Below are 22,605 nucleotides of genomic sequence, written 5' to 3' on the forward strand. Positions count from 1 at the left end.
GCCGACAACTTTAGTCTGCTTAATTACATTTCTTTGTCTTCTGCTATAACGTAACACCATTCAACAGCTAACCACCATCAGGTAAGGGAATCTTTAGCACCAAACGTTTCTTATCTGGGAGTCTGAATTCTTATTCCCCAATTTGAGCCTTCACTTACCACTTTAGAAATATGACCCAGTCTTGTTTCCGCTTGTGTCTTTAAGGGCTCATCAGGAACATTTTCACTTCAATGACAGAAACATTAATTTGAATAGTTTTATGAGTTCTTGTGTTTATGCTCTGTTTTTAGCAGAATCTCTAAAGATGTAGCCTTTATACTTAACGTGTTGTTTTGTATGACAGCCTTTCTTTCATTAATGGAGGAGTCGAGACAACCTCCGTTTTATAAATTTCACACAAACAACACCTGATTTGAAATGTTTCACTGAGATTCGGTTACCACAACAGGTGATCCTTGCAATAATGACGTAGTGAAACTGAGAGGAGAGAACATCATCAGGTGCAACCAGCTTAAGGAAACAAAGGAATACAAGGTTCATGTTCAATGTGTGACACTGCACCTCAGGAGGGACAGAGTTTATCCATCTTAGAGGAAAGAAAGGACAATTAAAGTAAGTCTATAAATATACTTTGGCAGCTGTAAATATGTGTATACTCTATATAAATAAAAGTATCTCTGGTTAAACATTTAGGAAGTTCCTGATAAATCTGAAAGAATCAAGAATCCCTGAGCACTTCATAAAAAACATCTTTTGGAATATAAAGCTTGCATAGAACATTTCTAGTCTTCAGATTACCCAAAAAGGCTTTTTAAAAACCACAGATCTGAAACAAGATTGTGCACGTTTTTTAAAAAAAGTTCTCAGAGACGGTCTTTAATTGAAAATATGTAGCAGCATTTTATTTTAAAAAGTCAATAGATTTCTTACATTTTGGCAGTGGGGAAAAAAAAAAAAACAGTCGGGATAAAAAATAAAAAGTTAAATACAATCAACATTTTAGCTTCAGAAGCCTGGCTGGTTCACTCGTCCATTCAGGTAGCCAAGCTACTGGTCCCTAAGCAAAACAAAGCCATGCTTTCTCCAACAAAATGGTAAGAGTAGAACGAGCAACAACACACACACACACGTACACACACACACGTCCCCCCCGCCATCATACAAAGCCCACTTTATAGCAGCACATAGAGTCACATTCGACCCTAGGAATAGTTTTTGGGCAAACAAGGCCACTAAAAGATAAATCAGCAACCCTCCCTGTTTCATCACACACACAGAAAAAAAAAAACACGTAGAGACTCTCACGTCTGAACTATTTGGCCTCTGCATAGAAAACAAAACAAAAGCAACCAGTTTAATGAAGGTGTGGTTGATAATTCATGCACGCGTTTGGAACCGCCATGCCATTCAAAAACAAAAAATCTGATCCCAAAACGACCCGCTCCTGACGTGTTTCATCCATGAAGGTTAAATAGGGGACGTTCCTGCAGAGATATTTCCTCACTGTGTGGAAGCTTCAAATGTTAGCCATAGTCGTTGTCTGCTTCCACCTCAGCGACGTTTAAAAGCACCTGGATCCTCGTAATCAGAACATCTTTAAAAAAGGAGAAAGTACAGTTTCCATCGAGGCGTTGTGTCCCGAGCACTGTGGAGGCGTCGCCGCAGACGAGAGTTCATTCTCCACTTTCAGCTGAGACGCAAACATTTCATTACGATTTCTTGTCTTGTTGTCGCTAGCGAGTCGGCTTCTCTACTGTGGAGCCAACCGCTGTGGGGATGGCGTGCGCATCCTGGGCCTTATTTTCAGCACCGCAGCGTCCACTCTGACCAAGTCTTCCATTTTCTCACTGCTCAGGGGCGGAGTCAGGACTCCTGACGGGACAGGACAGCTTTTGTGTCGCTCCAGCTCCTCATCCCGATAAGAGTAGGCCTTTTCCTGTGAGCAGCAGAAAGGACACGTTTGTTAGAAATGTTAAAATCAGACGCTCACGTTGATGTCTTCATAGTGAAGTTTATAAAAAGGCTCCGACAGTCAAGGCTAAACTTGAGGATTTTTCATCAGCTTATTAAACACTTAGTGCTCTCCCCTTTCAAAGTTGTCAAAATGTTCCACACTTTTTGATTCGACATGTTTTAAAATGTTAGTCTCTGTTATTGTCATGATCTTTGTTGGGTTTTTTTTAAGATTTATTTTTGGGGCTTTTTGTGCCTTTAATGGAGAGATAGGACAGTGGACAGAGCCAGGAGGGAGGGAGAGAGAGAGAGAGAGTGGGGAACGACATGCGGGAAAGGAGCCACAGGCCGGACCTGAACCTGGGCCGCCCGCCCGGAAGACTACAGCCTCCACACATGGGGCGCACGCACCAGCCGCTGCGCTACCAGCGCCCCATGATCTTTGGTTTTGAAAAATAAACACAAATCAAAGTCACATTTTCAACCGAAAGCTGCCGTGAGTGAAACAGAGGGAGCAGCGTCTGAATTCAACAAATTGGACATATGCAGGAGTGAGTCTGCAACTTTCTGTACATTAAAATCAATAAACTTCAAATATTGGATGTGTACATCTTCTATTTCCGTCGCCGTGGTCTCGAAACAGGAATCCGTTAAATGGATATCTTTCAATTATATAAGTAAATCAAAGTTTACGGTATTGTTGATAACCCTACTCTTCTTAAGGTCAACAATTTGAACTGTCAGGAGAGAAGACGCCAACCTGACTGTCGTCTGTCGATTGTCTACACTTTGGGTTTTTAGCTGTGTCGTTATAAACAGAGCAAGGCGCTGTGAACTAAATCCTCCCAAACACATGGACTAAGAAAAAAATAAATCAGTAAACAAAGCACTTTCAGAATAAATCTTAAAGAAAAAAAAAATCACTTTCATGTTTGAGTGAACTCAAGCTGGAGATGATGTAATACCTCTGTACAATAACTGTGAGAAAGTTGCATCTTACAGGTAGAACTTCACGCAGACTGATGGAGGAGCTTCATTAATTGTTAAAGAAAGGACCGTAGAGTTGAGGCTTTCAATTGAGCAGCCGATACAATTCAACTTACTATAAACTGGGTCAAAAATTTGTATTTTATTCCCTGTATTATCCAATAAAAGTCTGTAGCTTTACATCTCAGGTGAGCTTACTGTGATACAAGTTCTCAGCCAAAATAGTTAAGTTAAAAGTTCTAAGTAAGTCTGTGTCTCTTCAACTGAAAAAGACGTGTGTCCTGTCTCCATGACAACAGTCTGTTGACAACTGCCGCCACACAATCCATAAGAGACGAAAACACAGGGAATCTCACATTTGGAAACGAGTCCAGGTGACAGTGCCTTTCTTCAAAGTTTGGAGATTTTCTACTCAGAGCTGTTCCCTTCGTGAAAGTTACAATCTCACACTGTTTCCATTATATTTACAATCCTCTCTCACGTACCAGCCATGTCATGTAGGAAGCGTGGATCTGGATGTTGTGCAAGTTATCTGCGGGGATTCCTGGGAACGTTTTCATCGTCGACCCTCCGACCTCACGCAGAGCTTTGGCAAACGGCACCATCCACCTGACGCACTCCTCCAACTCCACCCTCTTCAGAGCTGCAGGACGAGAACGATGGATGAAGTGAGAACTCAGGGAAACAAAAGGGAAGTCTACTGGTATGTTTGATAAACCTCATGGTACAAAGAGTTTTATTTCTTTTTTATTTACCTGAGACGTTCTCCACCAGCTCCAGGGAGGAGAAGTGAAACAAGGCTGATGCAGCGAGTACACCATTAGAGAACTCAAGGCAGCGCACATCCAGCATACATAGGTCCAACAACTGTAAAATAAACAAACAAAAAGACAGTTATTAACCACGATGGTTAAGAATCATCACTAGGTGTGAGAAAGTCAAAGCTCAGCCCACCAAACACACGGTGGGTTCACACATACACAAAACCCCTGAAAATGTTCCTACATGTCTTTGGGTCGGCTGCAGGTGTGAAAGAAAACAACTAAACTAACTTAACTTTTTTTAAAGACTTTACCAGGAAGTGTTCCTGACAGCCCGCTTGTAAAATGTCCATGTGAAGTCGGGTTGAGATGATGAGGTTTGAAAATGTTAGGAATAGTTAGAGTTGCCACCTTCAGTGTCTTTTTTTGTTTTGTAAAAAAAAAATAAAAATGAATGAACGATAAACGCAGCCTGATTCTGTCCTCAATGCAACTTGGAATGTTTATGCAAAAGCTGCGTCCAATAAAACACGATAAAAAGTTGGAAAACACGCCATCATTACCGAGAGTGCAGCTGCTACCGTCCTATATTGCCAAGACCTAAAATGTTTGAAAATTCACCTTCAAGGAAAACAGGGGCATGCGGTTCAGTAAATAAAACTTGTGGAGGGCTGGAGTGACTGAAAGACTTCTTCATTAAAGTCCAAGAGTGACCAGTACTAACGGGCAGCGCTGATTACCGTTCTGTAGCTTTAAAAATGTATCTTCCTTACATGCACTCTGTGAGTAGTTACACACACAAGATTTTTTCGCATAGTCCACTGCACAGCTCCTACATTTCACCTTTTGTACATTGTGTTATTTTATATATTGTAATATCTTCTTATACTGTATTATTTAAGTTGTTGCCAGTTCTGCTTTATTTACTTGTTAATTGTTTAGCACCAATACACCAAGTCAAATTCCTTGTATGTGTAAATGTACTTGGCAATAAACCCAGATTCTGAACTAGGAGGAGTGAATGCAGCAGAAGTCATCAAGCAGGAAGACATTTGAACCCTTTTCTCTCTAAGAGACTCCCAAAAGACAGAATGAGTCTTATAAACCCGATTTTACAATTTGTATTTTCTTTGGAGTTACATTTATATTCAAACTTATTGTCTACAGTTTTGTAACGACACAACATTATTGACAGAGCATATGAACACTTGTGAAGCTGGACTGGTTTGTGTAGTACCCAAACATTAGTGGGTTCTCTGTTTAACCTTTCAGATTTGTTTTAATGACACAGACCTCAATCCTCCTCCTCTAAGCTCCAGACATTTATTGGACTAACATGAAGATATGAAGGGATAACAAACCTCTGCGATCTGAACGAAGGTCTTCTGAGGGTACCGGGGGATGAGCAGCTCGTCGCTCTCTTTCAGGTAGGCCACCTGCATGTAAACATTGAGCCAGGAGACGGGAGTCTGAGGACTGAGACTCCACTTCAGCTCCTGCAGAGACACAGAGGAAGACGAGGGGGCCGTTGGTGATGGAGAAGGGAAACCAATAACCAACAGCAATAAGACTTGTAAGGTTGTTATCGTTCTCTTGATACTTTTTTGAAACAATACAATCACAGTTTTAAATATTAAAAGTACCGAAAAAGAACCAAAGGAAAAAAAAACTACAGATCTACAGAGTAACGATGGTGCGTTCAAAAGTTCACAGGTCGGTAAATACTAAAATACTGACAGTCACAAGGCTTTCCGGGGTCCCCAAGATGAAAAGGTGACATTGATTTCTCTTATAAATGGACCAGAGAACTGAGGAGATGAAACTGTCGAAATTACACCAAACATTGCCGATGTATTGTGCAGGAGTTTGCCTACATGTCTGGTGTTTAAAAATCAAGAAACTACCAAACATCGGGTACATAGAGCTTCTGTTTTTGTTGCCGTGGTATCTAAAAAAGTATTATTGCGACAACCCTGATACGTCCTGGATAAACAAGCAGTGTGTGTGTGTGTGTGCTCTTCACCTTCATAATTATGACTTCCATACTGACGATCTCGTCTTCATTGCAGGCTTCGTCTGTGACGTAGGCAAACTGGTAGATCTTAGGTGGATACATCTCCTGATAAGAGGCAAAAACACAGGACGACCATTAAACTAACGGGTTAATTAGAATACACGGAGAGGAAGTGGGCAATGCAAAGCAAACCGGTGACGTACAGACGGTGTAGATTCAGATCATACCTCTACTTTAGCAGCGATGAAGAGGCAGGTGATGCCGATGAGCTGCAGCGTCGATTTGAAGACGTTTGTCTGCGTGGCCATGAAGCGGTCGAAGTAGTCCTGAGCCAGGTGGTACGTCTCTCTGTGAAGTTTGTACACCTCACTCACCTGAAAAAACATGCAAACAGAGAGGACACCACGGCATCAATGTGACGTCACACGAACAACATGTAGTGAATCAAATCACAGAGGTTCACAATAATGTGTTGATGTGGAGGAGATCATCTCACAGCACGGAACAAAGACTGTCTTCTTCAAGGAGGAGAAGCTGGGTGTCATGTCTCTTTACAGACAAACATACAACATGAAGACCTCCTTCACCATCGGTCACTTTTTATATACGAGTCTTTATCATTTTATCGTAAGGCCTACTTATAATCCTTGTTTCATCCAGGATGTTTTACTGTTAACTTTAGCCAATCTCTGTCTCGGTTGTTTCTCTTTTCTCTGTTTATTGGATGATTGCTGCACTGTTGTTTTATTTTTTTAATGCTTTTTTTAAAATAGGATTTTATTGTTGTGTATTTGAATGTTGGGATTTTTCTTTTTTCTGTAAAGCACTTTGTGACGTTGGTTTTGATAAGTGCTTCATAAATAAACTTTATTATTATTTAGCTTAAAGTTAAACATCGAAGTTTGATTCTGCACTCTGTGCGAGTGGAAAACTCTGTTGTGAGCATTTAGTTTCATGTACACTGATGTGTCTTTGCAAATCTGAAACAATTCTAGCCAAAACCAGATAGAGAAGGAATTCTCTGCGACTGCACAAAGCTTTAATCGACTTTGAGAGACTGACCTGAAGAGGTTTGAGGTGAAGTTACATTTTAATGAAAAGTGACTTTTACTGAAAGTATTGCACAAACCGAAAGCACGGAAACACACCTGTAGACTTAGAAATGAATGCATCAAATAAATATATGACCACTATATTAACCACTGAAACTAGCCATCACCATTATTTTGAGTTGAAGCATCAGGAGGAAGCTAACAGGCTTTAGAGGCTAGCTACATGCTAGTGTTAAGCACAATGTCTAAAGTCTTGATGCTACCAGGTGAAGTATGTTATCACTAAACACCTCCTCCACATTCAGACAGAAGGCTAAAGGTCTGAGTCCACCTTCAAGGCCCCGACACACCAAGCACACGGCAAAGAACTACGAAGGCCGATTGTGCCGTCGCCTCTTGTTTTGGCCAAAAAGTTGCACTTGAACACACCGCAAAGACTACAGCCGACGGCCAACCACCACGTACGTTCTGCTCACGCGCGAGAGGGAACAACTCTCCATGCCAGCAGGGGGCGGTAGTCCGTTGTTACGATACGAGAAGACCATTTTCACACCGCTGTCGGTCACCACTCGTATTATAGGTCGTCTACTGATGGAGAATAATGTCTGATAAAAAGTTGAAAATGGCGCTGGCGTTGTCAGCTCTTTGTCTTTTAGTGGAAAAAGAAAAGAAGAGGAGGAGGAGACAAAGAAGGAGAAACTGCACTAATGGGTGAAAGCATGGATACTACAGCGGCATGCTCAAGGGGCTTTGTGTCGAGAGCTGGAGAGAAATGAAACCTCAGAACAGGTTCCTCTCACTGACCACCGACTGCATCAACATGCAGGAAGACTCAGAGTAACAAAACACAGCTACACGATTCAGGGAATGTGACTGTATGATTTGTGATTATAAAAACAAATACATTTAAAGTGAGACATGCTACACACCTCCATGAGCCAGTCCAGAAGGATGGCCCTCATCTTTGGTTGCAGATGAGGATGTTTGTCCATCATGTGCACGTCTCTGGTGTACGTCTTGTCCTTCTCCAACATGTTGCTCCACACCACGTCTTTACTGGCCCAGCTGATGAAAACACACAAAGGTGACTCTTCTCATCTGCTAAGGGACTTCACTTACAGTTTTTAGGAAACACAAAGAAAGCACCAAATTAAAGAACTTTTCAATACCGACTGGAGAGACGAAGCAAATTAGGAAGAATGAGAAAAATGAGTCGTTACCATACTTTATAAGAATACAAATATTTCTGAAGTTTAACCGGTATTTAATATCTATCATCTAATATTGACTATAACGGACCCTTCGATTTACCACGTCCCTTCACAGACCTCCGACACATTTTCTGCAGTTTGTTTTACTCCAAATAGTCTCAATGGTCTTCTTACTCCAGTTTGCGATGCACAGATTTCTAACCAGTAACGTCTTTGCTCACAGAGCTTGGCGACATGAAGTACACTGGGACACAAACAAGCAGAGAGCCGTTTATTCTCCTTTTGTACAATGTACGATTGAAAGCAGCTATGACACTAATCAAAGCACAAAAGTCTGCTTCGTGTTAATCTATAAAGCATTTCTTACCCCGTCTAAAGACTAACGATCATTTTGTCCAAACTGTCTGAATAACTTTTGTAAAACAAGCTGATTTATGTCACACAACTTTGTTTTCTTTCACTATAAATTAAACACAGACATATATCAATCAAATTAAATCAGTTCTATACATTTTAACCACGCTGCAGTGAACTCTGTGTATTTTAATTTAATGTAAAGGGTGTTAATGTTTTTTAAGACACTTCCATTGGTGCTTTAATTCAGAATCAATCACAGAGTCTAAAACCATTTTCCCTACGTTTCTAATCTCAGCCGTCATCACGTGTTTGTACATTCATATTGATTCGGCAACATGCGTAACTTTGGTGAATTAACTTTGCGTTTCAGAAGCATGGCACAGCGGGAGCCACACACGCACACACACGGATTTGAGCTTGTATATTTATTTTCTAGTCTTCTGACTAATCAAAGTGCTTTTACACCGCAGGTCACACCTCCACATCCACACGCTGATGGTAGAGGCTGCTATGTAAAGTCAGTATTAACTCAACTATTCATACACATCAACACGCCGCCGCCCAAGCAGCGGCACCAACTTGGGTTAAGTGTCTTGCCCAAGGACACATCGGACTATACCAACTGATCCACAGCCGCCCTGTTACTACCTCTGAAGACCGTACAGAGGGAGCCAACGCGATCGAAGATGGGAACATCAAAGGGGCATACGTTTTGCGGCTTGAAACGTCTTGAACTAGGTCATGAGAGTCTTCAACACAGCAGGACTCACCACAGCGCAGGAAGCGGGGCACAGTGCACAGGGGTCTTAAATATGTTGTTAAAGTTGTAGTGAGGGAATCCAGCATTTATCAGGGAGACTGGCTGGTCTTTTTCCTGATCAGGTGTGGGGATCCACCTGTGTGGACTCGTGTGTCCGGCCTCAGGACTCCAGTCCACCTTCACGGGTCAGAGAGAGGACATGTTAGGTTGAGCTCATTGTAAAGAAACACACCGACAGAGTTACAATATGTGTGACGATCTTATACATGAAGGCCAATCTTGATACAGCTTGTGTCTGTCACGTACATGCTGGACCGCCTTAAATCAGACTATTGCAAAATCCTAATTTGATATTTTTCAAGATGAGAGTATTCCAGCATTGTTCAGATTTACTTTAAAGTTTATGCATAGAAAAGATTTGTGCATTTTGCACAGTGGCTTTGGAGAGCGAACACGAGGAAGCCACTTTGCATTAAACTTACGAGAGACGGGACAGTGGATAGTCAGAAATGAGGAGAGAGAGAGAGAGTCAGAAATGAGGAGAGAGAGAGAGAGTCAGAAATGAGGAGAGAGAGAGAGAGAGAGTCAGAAATGAGGAGAGAAAGACAGATGAATGACAGAATGACGAGAGAGAGAGAGAGAGAGGGGAATTACATGCAGGAAAGGGGCCACAGGTTGGACCCGAACCTGGGACACCCGCCCAGAGGATCCCAGTCCCAATTCATGCACACCAACCAGGCCACCGACGCCCCTATGCATTAAACTTTAAAGTCAATTTAAACAATCCTGGTGTGTGCTGGATTACTCTGAACTTGAAAGCTGTCTGTTCTTGCTCTAACTACACGCTTGGTGAGTAGCAGCTGTGCCCAGGGAACCAGCTGTTCTGATATTCTTTAAGAGATTAAATCAAGCTCTTGGGCTGATTTGAGAGACCTGTAACCCTACAAGAGTTACACTTTTCATTCAGGAAATTTGATTTCCACAACTCTTCAACTTGTGTGAAGGTTTTGTGGACACTCTAGCCATCACTCTACATAACTGAAGTTTCGTTTTCATGGTATAAACCGAGTGACGTTAAAGTTTGTAATCAACTTGTCAAACAAAACCTACCTCACAGTCCCGCTGCTTCTTCTTCGTCATCTCTGCTACCTCCTCATCCAGATCTTGTAAATACTGAAAGAAAGAAGGTGTGAAATGATTATTGTATGCGAGTCAGTTCACAAACATTACAGATCTCATTTCTTTCCAAAAGGTGAAGTTCTGAAGGAGAGAGCCCGTATCCTGTCCCCTTACGTAAAAAGCCTTAAAACATTCAAGTCAATTCATGCAACATCAGCTGCATCCATGACCCTATCATTTAATAAGCATACAGAGTGTTACTATGAATGAGCAAACAAGTACAGAAAAGAAAGGAAAACAAGCATAATAAGGAAGTGGGCTTCCGGACAAGCTTCAATGCTTCTACTGTTAGCTATGAAGGTTGAACTTTTCAAAACCACGTTTTAAAACGAAGCAATCTCAAAATATTGCCAACGTATTTTTGCAATGTAGACTGTGTGCAGGAGCTTGCCTGCAATTTGTGGTAATTAAAAACAAGAAATACCCCTCATAGTGGGCACCTGGGACTTCTAGTTTAGTCGTACTGGTATTAAAAAAAGGAACCAGTGTCGTTTGATTTTTCACTGTTATTGTATGAAAGTTTAAATTCTGGTATCATGATGACCTTAGTATCAATTACTCCCAGCGCTGCACTCCCCAGCTGGACCAATTTCAAAATACTGACATATTTTAAGTTTTATTTTCTATTTTTTTGTATCTATTTGACTATGAATACAGGCTTTGATCTTTGTTGAATTGATTTGTATTATGAGCATTAAAATACAAAGACAAACTGTCATTAAACCTGTTCAACATGTTGCCGACTGACGACTACAGCATTTTTTTTCTCCACCCTCAAATCATTCAGTGCTCCCTTGTGTCCTATGGATGGGGCTGTTGTCACCATTTTTTAGTGAGAATAAATGTTTTCAGATTTATTTGTGGGCTTCTTTGTGCCTTTATTGTAGAGACAGGAGAGTGGATGGAGTCGGAAATCAGGGAGACAGAGAGAGCGTGAGGAATGACATGCGGGAAAAGGAGCCACAGGTTTGGAGTCAAACCTGGGGCGACTGTAGCCTCTGTACATGGGGCGCACGCACTAACCACTAGGCTACCTGCGCCCCAGAATAAATGTTTTATTTATTTAAAAGATTAAATAACTTTATATGACCATTGACATGTTCCTTTGTGGATACCAAAACCAAACAGGCAGAAATGTCTCCTCCCCACAAACATGACCACCAATCCTCTTAATTTATGATTTTTTTTTAAAGCAGGTGTTTTCTTTAAATTTAATTGTCTACCTAGGAACACAGGCCTTACATTTAGGTTTAAAAAAAAAAAAGCTACATATGAAAATGAGTTGAGTTTCAGACTGGTTTGTGTGTGAGCCTTTCAGACTACTTACAATGGCAACATCTGCCTTCCTCTTCCTCGGTCTTACTGTATTTTCTTTGGTCGCCTCGGCAGCTGCAGACTTTGGTTCTGTTCCTTCCCTGCACCAACACAGAATTAAAAAAAAAAAGGCATAGTTGTGACTCTCAATGATACAACCGTGTAGAGATAAAAATGTGGTTAAAATAAGGTTATGTAGCAACAGGCTAACTAGTTTGGCTACGGCTCCATCAGCTCAACTTCTTCGGGACTCGTCACCTTTTGGCGAGGCCATAACTTCACTTTAAATCAATGCTTCTGCTTACCTTTTTCCTGGCATTATACTCAGGGGTTAGACGTGTGTTTCAGAGTAAACCTGCGATGAAAAAACACTTCATTTTAGGTGGTGGGGGGGTTGAAAGAAAAGACATTCACACACTCCCAACCCCCACTCTGAACTCCCTCCTTCTGACAAAGCCTCAGCTCAATCTGGCGCGGGGAAATGGAAACGGTACGCGATGTTAAAAGTCGCCAAAAAGTAATATACAATGCGTGTATATTCACGAAACTCAACGACGACACACAGAAGACCTCACTTTACACACACAGTGTCGCTTTTAGTTATATTTTAAGAGGCGTCATGGTTATTTTTCCTTATAACACAGGGACAGCTGGCTTGCCACATAATGGCCGAACAACAGGCAACACTAGGACACCTATTTTCTCTCTACTCATCATTTAAACACTTAAAAATAAAAAATAAAAACACACACACAAGGTCCTTACTAACATAAACAACATTTACTCATGTGCATCTCTGCAAAACATGTAATTCATTAAAGGAATTGAAAGTAGTTGCAGTCAGATTTAGCTCCACAAGTTGCAGCGGAAAGTGAAATAACTCGAAAATGATCCACGTTTGGTTTCGTCCACTCACCTCAAGATTGTGCGCTTGAAGTTCACTCACAGATACATTAATTGTGTAAACTTTTCAGGCTGTTGTTCCGACCTCTGTGTCTGTGTGTGTGTGTGTTTCCAGGCCGGGCTAGCTAGTTCCTCTGAGCTGGCGCCTTGTAGAGAACAGATGACCTGCAGGGAGGAGCGCATTTAATTTGGCGCTAACCCCCTTCAGCTTCAACCCGTCGTTTTTCTGTCTAATTTAATCTCCTGTCACCACATTATCACACCTTGACCTGCCACTGAACCCCAGCGTGCGACACAGTCTGTCCAATGTGCGTTAAAGAAAAGGAAATATGAAGTTTGTAAACTTGGAGGCGTGCCTGCTCGTGGTGACAGCTGCGCGGGGGCGGGGCTTCGGAACAGGAAGTCTCCCGGCACCGCATGGCTAGTCTGTCAGATGTAAACAAAGCCGTAGTCCCGTGAAATAAGGCTGAATTTAAACATTATACGAGTCAAATGTTGGGGAAAAAATGGAGCCAAGTTGTTCTTTTAATCACACATGAAGTCGTCACTCGCTGTCACCTCAGGCGCGTCGATTATTTAGTAATAAATAATAAAAAGTGTTAGCCTGCGATGCTTCTGCCCGGCGCCCATTTCTTACACGGGTTGCCATATCGAACGACATCCCTCTATTGCAAACACAATATCTTAAACCACAGACAAACTTTAAGCACTTCTGATAACGTGGGAGTTTAATGCTGATGAATGACAACATTGTTTTTTTTATTGCAATCAATTTGAAACATACTTTGGGGACTTTTAGTGTTTTTTGTTTGTTTAACACGACTGAACTTCGGCCAGCCATGTGATCCATAATCTTTGGAGGACAAAAAAAACAAGGTTTTCTTGTGGTTCCTGCTCTCCACAGAGTCGACATCATGAAATTTTTGGAGCTTTTTGGGCGTCTTAAATCCGTGGTTATTGGAATGATTCACGTGAAAGCCTTACCAGGTAAAGTAAAACTGCAACTACCTGTATACTTATGTGAAGTTGAACTGTGTCTTTACCAAATTAACAGTAACAGTAACACTGTCAGGACTTCATTAAAACATCCCATGCATTCAAAATGTTACCTAGGGGAAAGTACACAAAACAAAATTCCAAATATAATGTAAAAAAAAAGAAGTAGGCCTACATAAAGCCCCTTTGAGGACTTATTATCTGTCTTTGAATAACCTACAGAAACAAACCCGATCATATAGACAAGGTTGATTATTTGTTGTAATTTTTAAGGCCTGTAACGTTTACTGCAGGATGAGGCAATTTACAGCAATTTACATCTTAACATTTTTACTCAGACTGTAAAAAAACATGGACGTAGTGACAGAGGCGTCTGAAGCTGACTTTTGGAGCAATCCATGGCAGTTGCCATATTGGAAATGCTATCTCGGACTAACCTTTGGTCAACCTAACAACAGGCAAATGTTTGGAGTTGAGGCGGGCCTTAAGCCCCCTGACAAACAACGAGCCAGCCTGTCAGTCATATCAGTCACATCCCTTATTATGAATAACTCGCTGCCTTCTATCATCAAAATGGATGAGTTTTTAAAAATGATGTGCGGATAAAGAGATGAACTATTCAGACAAAACTCATTTTTTGAACCTTGTTTATTTCTTCTGTAACAATGGGCCTTTTGGAATGTGTGTGTGTGTGACCCGCCTCAGCTCCAGCACTCAGCCTGTTAGGTTGACTCAAAGTTAGGTTGAGACAGAATTTCCAGAATGGAGATAGCCATCAGTAGGACTCTAAAGCCCCCTGCAGTTACATCACTCAGGCTTCATCCTTTAATATTTACAGTCTTTGGTCATTCCTCACTCTCTCTCTCTCTCTTCCGCTTTCCTGCTCTGTCACTTCTGCAGCCAGCCTCAAGTAGACATTTGAGGAACTGCAATTTTTTTAATGCGCTTCCACATTGGCTTCATTTTTCAACACTGTAAATTGCAGCTAGCGTTGGCCACAGCAAATATTCATGGTGAGGGATACATTTGACTTTTAAAACACAGCAGAATTAGATCTTCTGTTAGAAAAAAACATTACTTAGAAATTTAGGACAAGATCAGCAAAAAAGTTAAGAGGTAGCTGTTTGTCCACAGGGGGCGCCAAACAACACACATGTAATGAGATGGAATGCAGGAAATAGGTCTCTCTAAATGTTGTATATTACATTATTGTATTTTTTTACGCCTGGATTTAAGTGTAAAAAGCAATTTTCTGATGCAGCAAGTCTAGGTAATGTTATTGTAAACTCTGTGACTGTTGGTGGCAAGAAAATGTCTCTCTGTCCCAAACACTCGGACAGAAATTGGGAAAAGGGCTTTTGGGTATTCTGCACCCTCAGCCTGGAATCTGTTGCAGAGTGACTTAAAGCTCAAAGAGCTGGTGTCCTTAAATGTTTTAAAATCTAAAATAAAAGACCTGGAAGCAGATTCTACAGGATGTCGATGTTTTAGCTCGGCTGTTTGAACAACTTATTCCCAGATATGACTCATAGACGGTTCTATTTTAATCCAAACTTTAGTGTTTTGTAAATTGTACTTTGTGTCTCTCTTTGTATTTCCGTCTGTAACTTTGTGTTTGTGCTGCTGCCTGTCTCGGCCAGGTCTCCCTTGAAAAATAGGTTTTTAATCTCAATGGGACCAACCTGGTTAAATAAAGGTTAAATGAATAAATACAACAAATTCAAGCAAAATATTCCCAATGTTGTCTGAATACAGTACTCTGATAAAGTTACCTAACTTACTATTGCCTGTAAGTGGCCATGCAAATGAACATAGTTGATAAAAATGTCTAATGTTCATTTTGAACTGTAGATGAGTCAAAGTGTAAATAGAATTAAACGGAAATTGCTCAGGTTAAAGAAAGATGTGCACAGGAAATGGTTTTAGTTAAATAGCACCTCTTCAAACGAGTGAGCTATAACTGTGATGCATCGTTGTCTAATCTAATGTATTGTGATTATGTCCCTCGTCCCACTCAGGCACCCCCCTTGGTTGTATGAAAATGTCCCAAATCAAAGAGGAAGCGTGCAGGGAGGCAGAAATCTACCGCGATGCAGGGATTGTGAGTTATCCAACGTTGTCTGAACCTCTCACATATTTGACGTCAGTAACCACGGCTTTACACCCGCTCTTTTTTTTTCAGGATGGTTTGATCATTGAGAACATGCACGATATCCCGTACTCTTTCTCTGTGGGGCCTGAGGTGTGTGCCTGTATGACTGCAGTGTGCTCTGCTGTGAGAGGGGTCTGTCCGTCCCTGCCGCTCGGAGTCCAGATACTGTCCTCTGCGAACCAGCAGGCCCTGGCTGTAGCTCTGGCTTCAGGTTCTTTCTGGGGTTTTTTTAACATACATTTTTGTGTTTTTGTGATGTGTACGATTCTTTAATAAGCTGCAATCTAAGCTTTTTAAGGACAGAACCAGGGAGGCCTCCAATCAGGTTTAATCAAAAGCAGCCAAATTATAAACCGAGTCTTTCTACCAAACAATACAGCAGCTGGTCACCCTCTCTGATTTCAGATGTATTTTTCAGTGTGTGTTTTTCTGCACACTATTGTTCAAAGGTCATACGTTCACTTGTATGTGACACAGGTAAGTCCACCTTGGTGTTACAATGTTTTGTGTTTGGTCGCAGGTCTGGATTTCATCAGAGCTGAGGGTTTTATTTTTTCCCACGTGGCCGATGAGGGCTTCCTGAACGCCTGCGCCGGAGACCTGCTAAGATATCGAAAGCAGATCGGAGCTGAGCATGTGCAGATCTTCACTGACATCAAAAAGAAACACAGGTGAAATCATCGTCCCAACAATTCACAATGCTTCACATAGAATCACTCCTATTGAACTGATATTATTACAAATGAATACAGTCCCATCCTGCTTGTCAATGATGATAAGTAGGAATAGTAGAACAATCTAACGTAGAGAATAAGATGTCTTTCGATCCGTCAGTTGCCTCAAAATTAATTACCTTGACCTTGTTTTTCAACTGAGCCTTTTCAAGTTTGGGAATTTTTAATTTTATAGGTTAAGCAAATCAAAACGTGGGCGTGTATTCATCACACTGCTGAAAGTAAAATCACCCTAGTTGAATCATTTAAGTGCACAGCCTGTTAAAGGAGAACCATCTAAATTGTATTACTGAGGAGTCTAACCCAGAGGATCAATAAGCCGGACCAGATTACTTTTACAAACAGATCCTTTGGGGCTCTGATGACCTTGCAGTGATGTCGTGCTCCATGCAGGCGTCCCCGGGTTCAAATCTGACCTGCAGCTCCTTTCATGTCATTCAGCACTCTCTCTCTCTCCCGATTTCCTGCTCAATCTACTGTCCCCCCCCCCATAACATAAAAGTCTAAACAAACACATTTCTAAAGCGGTCATGACATAGCAGTCAAAAACTGTTTGCTATTCCAGGTTCACACTTGACCTAGACAATGATGTTCCCGTCTTTAAAACCCACAAAACACCCACAGTACACTCAAAACATGACACGTTGGTGTTTGCAATTTTGAAATAATGTACATAATGAAATCTGAAGTTTTGATTGACAATCATAGAAAGATTTTCTAACAGTTCACTATATTTCTTGGTGCCAGTTTTCTACTTGTAAGTAGTTTCATTGTTTTTCTTTTTCTCTTAATGTGTGTGTGTGTGTGTGTGTGTGTGTGTGTGTGTGTGTGTGTGTGTGTGTGTGTGTGTGTGTGTGTGTGTGTGTGTGTGTGTGTTTTCTCAGCTCCCATGCGCTGACATCAGACGTGAGCATTGAAGAGACGGCGCGGGCCGCAGAGTTCTTCCTCTCAGACGGACTCATCATCACAGGGACGGCGACAGGAGTGCAGGCTGACCCGAGGGAGCTCCGAGGTAACGCCACAAAGAATACACACTTTATACAATCCACAGTCACATGGTGCTGACGCTTTGAGCATGCATTGCCAGGCACTTACGTATGTATTCTAAATGATCTTATTCATTGAAATCTTTAATGCCTTGAAGTACTTAATTTAAAATAAAATAGATCTGAGAAAAGGAAGTAACACCCAAAAAATATCTCAGAGTTTTGTTCCCCCTTCTGTCCACTAGAGGGCACCTTCACCAGTAGAGTCATTGATTGTATATAAAGATGGACAATGTCTCTCCATCTTCTTCCACTCCCCAAAAGTGAAGCCAAATTACCCACAAGACAAGCGCTGACATATTGTATCGAGGAGTGTACAATGTAATTAAAAAGTTAGATATGATATTAGGTCATTTCTTGTTGTTAATGACCAAAAATTGCAGTGCTGAACCGTCAAAGCTGAGTGTTTTATTCTGAAAATAAACCGGATGTTTGACTGTTGTTTCGGTGTCTGACTTGCCGTCCCGCTTGATCTTTTCTGTGGTAAATTGATGTGCCGTGCTCCGGCATCCGGCAGAAAAATAAGCCTTTTGCATCTGCTGCGGAGGGCTCGAGACTGCTGGAGCTGAGACGCATCGGAGCGGAGCCAGTGGAAGCAAACACATTGAATAAATGAAAACGCATCTGCTGGAATTTAGGCTTTAGACAGTGATCTTTCTTTCGCTCATTGCAGATTTGGATTTAGTATATGAATATTTAAATCTTTGGTACTTTTCGATATTAAACTGCCTTCATTAAACTGTCTTATGGATGACTGGGAACATAAACAGTGTGTGTTTTTAAGTGTTCCTCTTTGTCTTCGCTTTTTCAGAGGTTTCCCAGTCTGTGAAGATCCCAGTTCTTATAGGCTCCGGAGTGACTTATGAAAACATCCAACATTACATCGGATCAAACGGCATGATCGTCGGCTCTCATTTCAAGGACGGGGGTCGATGGGCCAATGCAGTCGACCCGGAGAAAGTGAAGAGGTTCATGGGAAAGATACGCGAGCTCCGAAAATGAGAGGGACGTTTTTCTGCCATCGCACAAAAAGAAAACAAATTCCATTAAACAACCACTGTATGTGTGTCGTCCCTCAACCACCGCCGCCCTCGTTCATGCACGACCTGCTCCGACCTGCACCTCAGCAGCAAGGAAGTGTGGACAACAGGAACGCAAAGAAATCCTTCCTGCATCTTATCACATTGTAAAGCGTCTCCAGATAACACTTGTTGTGAATTGGTGCTATACAAATATTGATTTATTGATTATGTTAAATAAACACTTTCAACCACAACATTAAAAAAGAAGATTTATTTGCCTTTTTTTTGTACATTTTATAAATACACACAAATAGAAAAAACATCACATTCGATCTTATTTACACTCTTGATTCTTCAGTGAACAAAACGTGTAACAGGAAATGATGAGCACCCACAGAAACGTACAAAATGTTCACCTCAATTAAAAAAAAACAAATGAACAGTGGTTTTGTAGTTAATACTCTAAAGCCACTTAGAAGCAAAAACATTTATCTCAAGAAATTCACATTCAGTTTTTTATGTTTTTCACTCATCATAAATGTAATACAGGTCAACATGGAGTGAGAGTAACTCTCGATACACAAAGAAATGTCTAAAGCTAATGCACACAATCAAACACGTGAATAAAACAAAAGAAGCATCACTCGAAATGTGCCAAAGTACAACGATCGATATCGGATCAGCAACAGCATCACAATAACGTTTACACAGCTCCAACTGCCTAAGAGCTGAACTCAAAAACAATCCAACAAATCAAACAACTCGACTGTTCTCGTTAATGTACACGGGCGTTAATATGGATGGAACTGATTCTGTCCTAACACTGTAAACAAACTTGTCATACAGCAGATGAAGGAGATGAAGGGTGAGTGGTGAAGGTAGCAGTGCAGGGTGCTTCTATTCAAAATGAAACAAACGCTTGTGTGGCTTCATTTGGCAGATATTTGAACACGTGAATCTCAAACATTTGTGGATATGCAGAAGTTACTGAGATACTGAGATGGTGATGGAAAACCTGAGTAACTGAAGGCACTGTGCTGCACACTGAGCAGTGATGATGTCATTAATGAGAAACACCCCCCCCCCCCTCCTCGTTGATCCAGCATATCTGCTCAGTAGTTGTAGAGGCGCTGGCACGGCTGCTTGAAGTGGCCGTAGCGCTTCTCTGCGGGAGAGAATCGTGTTTTAGCCAGGTTCTGTCTGTGGAGGGCGCTGCGGCTCAGCTTCCTGCCCTCATGCTGGACCCTGGCTCTCTGGGCGGCCAGCAGCTGGATGTTGCAGGGCAGAGGGATCCCCCAGGCGGCCAAACGCCAGGATATGTGCCGCCTCACTGCCACGGGCCTGGACAAGAGGGGGGGAAGGGGGTTACCACGTGTCATGGTTGGTTAAATTAAAATAAAAAATAAAAACAGTTACTGAACTATGGTTGTCAAAACCTTCAAAAAATCTGATATTTTTTAATACCACATGTTTTAAAACAACACAATCTCAGGCTGTTTTCAAAACCGCCTTCTATATAAGTAGTAGGCTACGTTTGTGATGATTGAGGGTCGAGTTTCTCTCATATGACAGGTGTGTAGGAGAGGAATGAATCATCATAAGTTAACAAAGACCTGCACACTGTCTGAAACACTGCCAATGTTTTTGTGAACATTTTGTTCTATTAAGAAAGCTTTCAGGTCTTTGCTAATTAAAAACAAAAAGTATTTAAATATTGAGTGACTGCCTACAGAACTTCTCAGTTGTTTCTATGGTCCTGAAACAGCTATCAAATACTTTGATTATTATTAGTATTGAAGTTTAAAATGTGGATATATAAGCTTTGTGTGAATGATGCAGCTCTATAACCCCTGAAAGCATATAGAAAATATGAGGATACTTTCAAGGGTCTTGGATGCTCTTATTCTCTCAAGATGTAAGAAAATCTTGAGATTACTGTGAATATCACCAGGAGGATTAAAATGGCCTACAGTAGATTCTTGTGTGCCCACTTACAGCAACCCCCATTTACTGCAATATCTCAAACATACAGCTCAGAAAAAAATGAATAGACCACTGCATCTGTTTTCTCTGGTTCTACTATTAAGGTAATAGTTTGTAGCTGTTATTTGTTGGTAGCCAATGGGTTTTGAAACAACTTGTTTCACTTGTTAACTGTGTTTCAAGTTTCTGCTCCATCAAGTTTAAATATTAATAATTTATCTGATAATATATTTAAGACTTAAAACCTGGAACACAGAGCGAGAACAGTGCGAGGCAGAGTCAGGTGACTTGTATCTGTTCCCTGCTTCAGTCAGATCTTACATTTCCAAACAGTTCTGTACATGAAGCATCTTCTGCCCTGTTTACTTGCATCCCGTCACAGTGTGTTCTTCTGTTCTCCTCCTTTCATAGTCTGTGCTTTTTTCCATCATGTGCTCCCTTCTCCCTGTCTGACAGATCCTGTCTGACACAGTATGTATGCACCGTATAGGCTGCTGTATATCCTTAGTCGTGATAAAATGACCTCTTCTCACTTGCTTCTACCTCTGCACCTTGCGCTGCCTGTTTTATTTTGAATGTGGGCGCTCTCAGTGCAGAACTTTTTTTTTTAGATTTATTTGTATTTTTGTATGACAGTGGACAGAGTCAAAAACAAGGGAGAGAGAAAGTTGATCATTTACTCACTTGTTTCTATTTCTTACCTTCTTATTGCTGTTATCTTTTTATTCGCTTTCAGCTCTTTTAGTTTCTTACATCTTTTTAAATCTTTGCTCCTCTTGGTCTCAGCTTGTGTTGTTGGGTTCTTGTGTTTCCTGGGTTCTTATGATGGTTCTTGTGATGGTCGGGTTATATATGTCTGCTGGGTATCGTGCACTTTGGGTTCTTTACTGTTGAATTGTATTTAATTATTTTTAGTATTTTGCTTTTGTTATGTTCTTGCTGTTGTTTATGTTCTTCTGTGTTTGGTTTAGTTTGTTCTTGTTTTTGCTGTTTGTCAAAGCACTTTGTAAACCTGTGTTTTTAAAAGGTGCTATATAAATAAAGTTATTATTATTATTATTATTATTATTAGTAGTATTAAAGTGGGGACGAAGGTCAAATTTGAACTCAGTCTGTCCATTTGGAGGACTACAGCACTAACCGCTACACCTCAGGCACCTCATGAGTGCAGAACCTTTGAACCAGATGCTGGTAAAACAGCCTCTGAATTTGGTATTGATCTTTCCAGTCATGGAGCACGTTACCAGTTTTTGACAGTAATACAAATTCAGACGAGCTTTAAAAAGGCTGACACGGATATCTTTACTTATTTCATACATCTAGTGCTGTGAAGTTTTTAAGAAAGTATAAATTGAGGTCAAGATCCAAGACAAATGTGCTGGAGGTGTTAATGTAAAGCTACCTCGAAGAATCCTCTTCGTCTCCATCAGAGCCGTCCTCCTCCTCCTCCTCCTCCTCCCCTGCTCGACTCATGCTCCGCCTCATCTGGTACACAGACATGCTGGGATGCTCGATCAGCAGGTTCTCCAGGGGGTCCGCCTCAGGGGCCGACAGCAGCCGGGTCTCTGTGTAAAACAAAACATCCCGGTTCAAACAGATTTAGAACTTCTTAAATTAGATTGATGAGAGTAACATCAAGGTCTATCTTTTTACCTGGGAGGTTTACAATGACCCATCCCCCCTCCTCAAACTCCATCAGCTCGTCAAACGCGTCATCTGCGACCTCAAAGTCCTCATCGGCGTTCCAGAGCAGGTGAGAGAGAATCTTTCCGAACATTGCTAAAGCTCTGTGGCGATCTGTAATGTATCACAGACAGAGTGGAGGGAACGTTAAGGTGATGACTTTAAATAAATATACTTGTTTTTTAGATAAAACATTATTTAATTTCTTTTTTTTTATTTGTTCCGTACATGTCAAAACACACAACAGAAAAGTAAAAAGAAAAAAAAAACAATTCACACTTTATCCCATGTACGGAACGGAGCAGGGAGAAGAATACATCTTGTTTTGCCTGCCCCCCCTTACTCAAAAAGCAAAAAATAAATGTCTGGATGGTTCTGTCCGAATTACAATCAATGAATGAATATCACGCCAACATAAAACAATCTAACAATTCAGTCTTCACTTCCTCAGAAATTAGAAATTAAATTATCTAACCTCATCCACTTGAACCTTCTCCC

The 22,605-nt window shown here is 41.1% G+C and overlaps 3 protein-coding genes across 3 annotated transcripts; 1 reads left to right on the plus strand and 2 right to left on the minus strand.

Moving 5' to 3' along the window:
• Positions 1 to 875: 875 nt before the first annotated feature.
• ccne1 (cyclin E1) lies at positions 876 to 12,806 on the minus strand. Its single transcript, XM_061049171.1, has 12 exons — positions 12,505 to 12,806; positions 11,894 to 11,943; positions 11,602 to 11,689; positions 10,206 to 10,268; positions 9,106 to 9,272; positions 7,697 to 7,832; positions 5,943 to 6,089; positions 5,725 to 5,820; positions 5,063 to 5,197; positions 3,696 to 3,807; positions 3,426 to 3,583; positions 876 to 1,936 (listed from the first exon to the last, which is right to left on the minus strand). Exons 2-12 carry the CDS (start codon positions 11,905 to 11,907, stop codon positions 1,751 to 1,753), a joined length of 1,302 nt encoding a protein of 433 aa, XP_060905154.1. The 5' UTR covers positions 11,908 to 11,943; positions 12,505 to 12,806; the 3' UTR covers positions 876 to 1,750.
• Positions 12,807 to 13,148: 342 nt separating this feature from the next.
• Positions 13,149 to 18,568, plus strand: zgc:162297 (uncharacterized protein LOC555865 homolog). Its single transcript, XM_061050254.1, has 6 exons — positions 13,149 to 13,478; positions 15,506 to 15,588; positions 15,670 to 15,850; positions 16,160 to 16,310; positions 17,258 to 17,385; positions 18,231 to 18,568. Exons 1-6 carry the CDS (start codon positions 13,406 to 13,408, stop codon positions 18,419 to 18,421), a joined length of 807 nt encoding a protein of 268 aa, XP_060906237.1. The 5' UTR covers positions 13,149 to 13,405; the 3' UTR covers positions 18,422 to 18,568.
• Positions 18,569 to 18,697: 129 nt separating this feature from the next.
• si:ch211-260e23.9 (uncharacterized protein LOC555795 homolog) lies at positions 18,698 to 22,215 on the minus strand. Its single transcript, XM_061051436.1, has 3 exons — positions 22,078 to 22,215; positions 21,827 to 21,989; positions 18,698 to 19,782 (listed from the first exon to the last, which is right to left on the minus strand). Exons 1-3 carry the CDS (start codon positions 22,199 to 22,201, stop codon positions 19,554 to 19,556), a joined length of 516 nt encoding a protein of 171 aa, XP_060907419.1. The 5' UTR covers positions 22,202 to 22,215; the 3' UTR covers positions 18,698 to 19,553.
• Between the last annotated feature and the right edge of the window lie 390 nt (positions 22,216 to 22,605).

Source organism: Labrus mixtus, chromosome 1, assembly GCF_963584025.1.
Source record: "Labrus mixtus chromosome 1, fLabMix1.1, whole genome shotgun sequence".
Classification (NCBI taxonomy): domain Eukaryota; kingdom Metazoa; phylum Chordata; class Actinopteri; order Labriformes; family Labridae; genus Labrus; species Labrus mixtus.

Coding starts and splice junctions, on each gene's coding strand:
- si:ch211-260e23.9 (XM_061051436.1), bottom strand. CDS start 22,201: ATGTTCGGAAAGATTCTCTCTCACCTGCTCTGGAACGCCGATGAGGAC. Junction 21,990..22,077: donor GGTCATTGTAAACCTCCCAG/GTAAAAAGATAG, acceptor TGTTTTACACAG/AGACCCGGCTGCTGTCGGCC. Junction 19,783..21,826: donor GACGAAGAGGATTCTTCGAG/GTAGCTTTACAT, acceptor CCTCTTGTCCAG/GCCCGTGGCAGTGAGGCGGC.
- zgc:162297 (XM_061050254.1), top strand. CDS start 13,406: ATGAAATTTTTGGAGCTTTTTGGGCGTCTTAAATCCGTGGTTATTGGA. Junction 13,479..15,505: donor TCACGTGAAAGCCTTACCAG/GTAAAGTAAAAC, acceptor CGTCCCACTCAG/GCACCCCCCTTGGTTGTATG. Junction 16,311..17,257: donor GACATCAAAAAGAAACACAG/GTGAAATCATCG, acceptor GTGTTTTCTCAG/CTCCCATGCGCTGACATCAG.
- ccne1 (XM_061049171.1), bottom strand. Junction 10,269..11,601: donor GGAAGGCAGATGTTGCCATT/GTAAGTAGTCTG, acceptor TCTTTCTTTCAG/TATTTACAAGATCTGGATGA. Junction 1,937..3,425: donor CTTCCTACATGACATGGCTG/GTACGTGAGAGA, acceptor TGCTGCTCACAG/GAAAAGGCCTACTCTTATCG.